The sequence below is a fragment of the Trifolium pratense genome, linkage group LG6 (genome assembly GCF_020283565.1).
Source record: "Trifolium pratense cultivar HEN17-A07 linkage group LG6, ARS_RC_1.1, whole genome shotgun sequence".
Classification (NCBI taxonomy): Eukaryota; Viridiplantae; Streptophyta; class Magnoliopsida; order Fabales; family Fabaceae; genus Trifolium; species Trifolium pratense.
Window position 1 is genome coordinate 32345314 of NC_060064.1, and position 4809 is coordinate 32350122.

Sequence of the window (4809 nt, forward strand, 5' to 3'; positions counted from 1 at the left end):
TGTGACGTGTATCGTGATTAATTACTCCCTCATGTGACATGGCACGTATGCAGTTAACAGCAATGTCATCAAAATAGACGGAGTAAACAGAGAAGACGGAAATTTGATTGGCGTTTTACAATTTTAGGAGAGTATTTTCCTATTTTGAAATTTCAGAAATATTTGACGAATTTTGAAAGTATTTGGCATTTCACTCAAAAGAGAGTCTAGTGGGTTAGGAGATAGTCAAAGAATTGTTTCTCTCGAAAATCAAACTCAAGAATTGCTAGTGTCAGTCGTCATGACCGAGGTTCGAAACCGGATCATTCCACTTTATGTGTGTGTGTGAGTTTTCAATAATTTTATCATATCGTCTATCAACAATTTTTTTTGTTTATTAAAAGTCAAAAGTGTGAGATAAAAGTAACGACATGTTGATTTAACAACAGAGACTAAAATTATTCAAAACTAAAATTAAGTAACAAAACATCCCGTGAACTTATTTTAGTTGATATAGGATATTGCATTATGGCTCTGCTTGGCAAGCTTAAACTATAAGCTAGCTTATAGCTGATAAGTTAGCTGATATCTGAAAAACAAGTTTATAGCCGATAGCTGAAAAATTACCTGATTGAAATTAAAGTGTTTGGTAAAATTAGCTTTTAAAATTATTGATAAATATAAAAAGACATAAAAGGACATACATATAGTGGGTAGTTTTCCTGTTTTGTGGGTAGTTTTTTATTTTATAAAAAGTAATAAAATTAAGTTAAAGGTTAGAAATGAAAAAAATCGTAAAAAGCTATAAACTCAAACGCTACTTGAAATAATATTTCAAAAAAATAAAAATATAAACTAATGAGAAAAGCTTTTTACCAAACACATTTATTTTTTTCAACAAACTTATAAGCTAGTCCAATAAGCTAGACTTACCAAACACACTTTATATATGCAGTGAGCCGGAGTTTGAAACCAGATGATGTTGAGAAAATTGCAAAAACCAAATTGATTCTTAATAAAAAAAATTAATAGAAAATACTCAAGCATTTTCCGAATAAATAACCTCTTCGTGATTCTGTCGTGAAAAATTTTTCGCGATAACAAGCATTTCTGTCGTGAAAAATCTTGTTTTGTTTTGAAGTGACAAAACCCCGCCAAAACAAATCCATGTTACATCGTACCGTGTCTCGTGGTCTTTATCTTCCAAGGCTCAACTCTCAGAGTCAGATAGGACCACCTTATGCAAATTGTTCCATTTCTTTAATCCAAATGAACCCAACAAAAAATTTAACATTTTCCCATATTTTCCAAAAATGTTCCAATCTAAAATCTTTGAATCCTGGCAAACAAGCTCATGCCCAGATGATAGTAACTGGTTTTGTTCCCACCATTTTTGTTTCCAACTGTTTACTTCATTTTTACTGTAAATGTTCAAATTTGAATTACGCGTTCAACGTGTTTGATAAAATGCCTCACAGAGATGTAATTTCTTGGAACACAATGATATTTGGTTATTCAGGAATTGGAAACATGGGATTTGCACAGTTTTTGTTTGACTCAATGCCAGAGAGAGATGTTGTTTCGTGGAACTCTTTGCTCTCGTGTTATTTACAAAACGGGATTCATCGAAAGTCGATTGATGTTTTTGTTAAGATGAGATTGCTGAATATTCCGCATGATTATGCTACATTTTCTGTTGCTTTGAAAGCTTGTACCGGTATTGAAGACTATGGTTTAGGACTTCAGCTGCATTGCCTTGTGATTCAGATGGGTTTTGAGAGTGATGTGGTAACAGGTACTGCTCTAGTAGACATGTATTCAACGTGTAAGAAACTAGATCATGCTTTTAGGGTTTTTGTTGAAATTCCGGAAAGAAATTTGGTGTGTTGGAGTGCTGTAATTGCAGGCTATGTTCGAAATGATCGGTTTATTGAGGGATTAAAATTGTATAAGGCAATGTTAAAAGAAGGTATGGGGGTGAGTCAATCAACTTTTGCTAGTGTGTTTAGGTTGTGTGCTGGATTATCTGCATTTGAATTAGGCACACAGTTGCATGCTTATGCTCTAAAGACAAATTTCGGATATGATAGTATAGTTGGAACAGCTACATTAGACATGTATGCTAAATGTGACAGAATGAATGATGCTAGAAAGTTGTTTAACACATTCCCTAAACCTACTCGGCAATTTCATAATGCCATTATTGTTGGATATGCACGACAAGATCAAGGTGTTGAAGCTTTAGAGATTTTCCAGTCTTTACGGAAGTCTTATCTTGGCTTCGACGAAATTAGTTTGTCTGGTGCTTTGACTGCCTGTTCGGCTATCAAAGGCTATTTGGAGGGGATTCAACTGCATGGATTAGCTGTCAAATGTGGTTTAGAGCTTAATATCTGTGTTGCGAATACCATTTTAGACATGTATGCAAAATGCGGAGCATTGATGGAAGCTTGTTGGATATTCGATGATATGGAAAGAAAGGATGCTGTGTCTTGGAATGCAATCATTGCGGCTCACGAGCAAAATGAACAAGTAGAAGAAACACTTTCACTTTTTGTTTCAATGCTTAGGTCAACTATGGAACCCGATGATTTTACTTTTGGCAGTGTTGTAAAGGCATGTGCTGGTCAGCAAGCTTTGAACTATGGTATGGAGATACATGGAAGAGTTATTAAGTCTGGTATGGGGTTAGACTGGTTTGTTGGAAGTGCCATGATTGATATGTATTGCAAGTGCGGAATGCTAGTCGAGGCAGAAAAGATCCACGAGAGATTGGAAGAACGAACAACTGTTTCTTGGAATTCAATCATTTCAGGATTCTCGTCACAAAAGCAAGGCGAAAATGCTCTGAGGTATTTTTCTCAGATGCTACAAGTTGGTGTTATACCTGACAACTTCACATATGCTACGGTTCTTGATATTTGTGCTAATTTGGCTACCGTCGAACTTGGAAAGCAGATCCATGGACAAATTTTAAAGCTACAGTTGCATTCAGATGTGTATATAGCCAGTACTATTGTTGATATGTATTCAAAGTGTGGAAATATGCAGGATTCACTCGTAATGTTTGAGAAAGCACCTAAGCGGGATTATGTGACTTGGAGCGCCATGATTTGCGCATATGCATGCCATGGACTTGGAGAAGATGCCATTAAATTATTTGAGGAGATGCAGCTTCTGAATGTGAAACCAAATCATACGATTTTTATTTCAGTCCTCAGAGCGTGTGCACATATGGGTTATGTAGACAAAGGGTTGCATTATTTCCGTAAAATGCAAAGTCATTACGGTTTAGATCCCCATATGGAACATTATTCATGTATGGTAGATCTACTAGGGAGGTCAGGACAAGTAAATGAAGCTTTGAAGCTTATTGAAAGCATGCCTTTTAAAGCCGATGATGTGATATGGAGAACTTTACTTGGTATTTGCAAGTTGCAAGGGAATGTCGAAGTTGCAGAAAAAGCAGCCGATTCTTTATTACAGTTAGACCCTCAAGATTCTTCTGCTTACGTTCTTTTGTCAAATGTATATGCTATTGCAGGAATTTGGAGCGAGGTTGCAAAAATAAGAAGTTTCATGAAGAATTATAAATTAAAGAAGGAACCAGGATGTAGCTGGATTGAGATAAGAGACGAGGTGCATGCGTTTCTTGTTGGAGACAAGGCACATCCAAGATCTGAGGAGATATATCAGCAAACTCATTTACTTGTAGATGAGATGAAGTGGGATGGATATGTTCCTGATATTGATGATTTCCTGCTTGATGAAGAAGTGGAAGAACAAGATCCTTATGAGGGGAACAAAACCGCCATGTGTAGTGTGAGATAATGTAGAAAAGGTTTCAAACACGCTGACTACAATGGCCTAATGGAGAATTCGAGCAGGAGACTCTGAGGAATCAGGCTGGCTGGGAAGAACTGAGCAACTTGAAAAGAAAAGATTGCCCTGTACCGAATAGTGGCTTGAGATGTGTTGTTTCATTCACAAGCTGAGAATCAGGTCTAGATTCTTGATTAATAAGAATGTCAACACATTAATAAGAAATTTACTTCCTCATTTAAATCAGCATTAGATTCAGATAATATGATACAATGGGTTTGGATGGTTTATCCAGCAATCTAACTGCCTTCGATATATTCATCATCCATGCAGATTGGTTTAGAGCAACGAGAATTCGCTTGAAGTTGGTGTGAGTGGAGGAGAGGATTCAAGCATGTGAATGCGATAATGTAAATCTAGAAAGGAAAAGCATGTCATTTTTTAATTAGATACTCTAGGGTTTCTTTATTCATAAGCCAGATACTCATCTTCAAACCATGGGATTGATATGAACAGATTCATGAAGCCATCAAATGGAACTGGTAGGTAGATCCAAGCCATCCTATAAGTTCACTTCACGAGAGGTGGAGTTCAAATCTCATATGAGATAGTTGTAAAATGATTATTAATGTCACCGTTATTAATAACAATTTCTCCTTTCCTTGTTTAAAAAGAAAAACTCAAATACTTATGTCCGAGGGACTGTTGAACTTAACACTAAATGTGCGCACGTCTACCAAAACCAGACACAATGTGTACTTTTTTTTTTTTTTGAAGACATGTGTATGTTGGTTTACCATGTTGTGGAGTCTATCCCCTTGGCTAGACTCAACCCCGGTTAGTCAAACCACACTTTTTAAGTGGATGGAACTTTTAGCATTGTTATTCTGACCAAACTTGTAGCTTAGCAAACAATGCACTTGCAGCATGTTCTCTAGAACAGAAATCGAATGACTTGCAAATGGAATTAAAAAAAAACGATTTTGTTGGCATTGTTTTTTACTTTTA

At 36.1% G+C, this 4809-nt stretch overlaps 1 protein-coding gene across 1 annotated transcript; it reads left to right on the forward strand.

The window, feature by feature from the left end:
- Positions 1-1065: 1065 nt before the first annotated feature.
- Positions 1066-4809, forward strand: LOC123893099 (pentatricopeptide repeat-containing protein At3g02330, mitochondrial-like). The gene is made up of 2 exons (XM_045943020.1): positions 1066-3981; positions 4135-4809. The coding sequence occupies exon 1, from the start codon at positions 1147-1149 to the stop codon at positions 3808-3810; it is 2664 nt and encodes an 887-aa protein (XP_045798976.1). The 5' UTR covers positions 1066-1146; the 3' UTR covers positions 3811-3981; positions 4135-4809.

Excerpts from the sequence above, each read along its gene's own strand:
- LOC123893099 (XM_045943020.1), top strand. The coding sequence starts at position 1,147 with ATGTTACATCGTACCGTGTCTCGTGGTCTTTATCTTCCAAGGCTCAAC.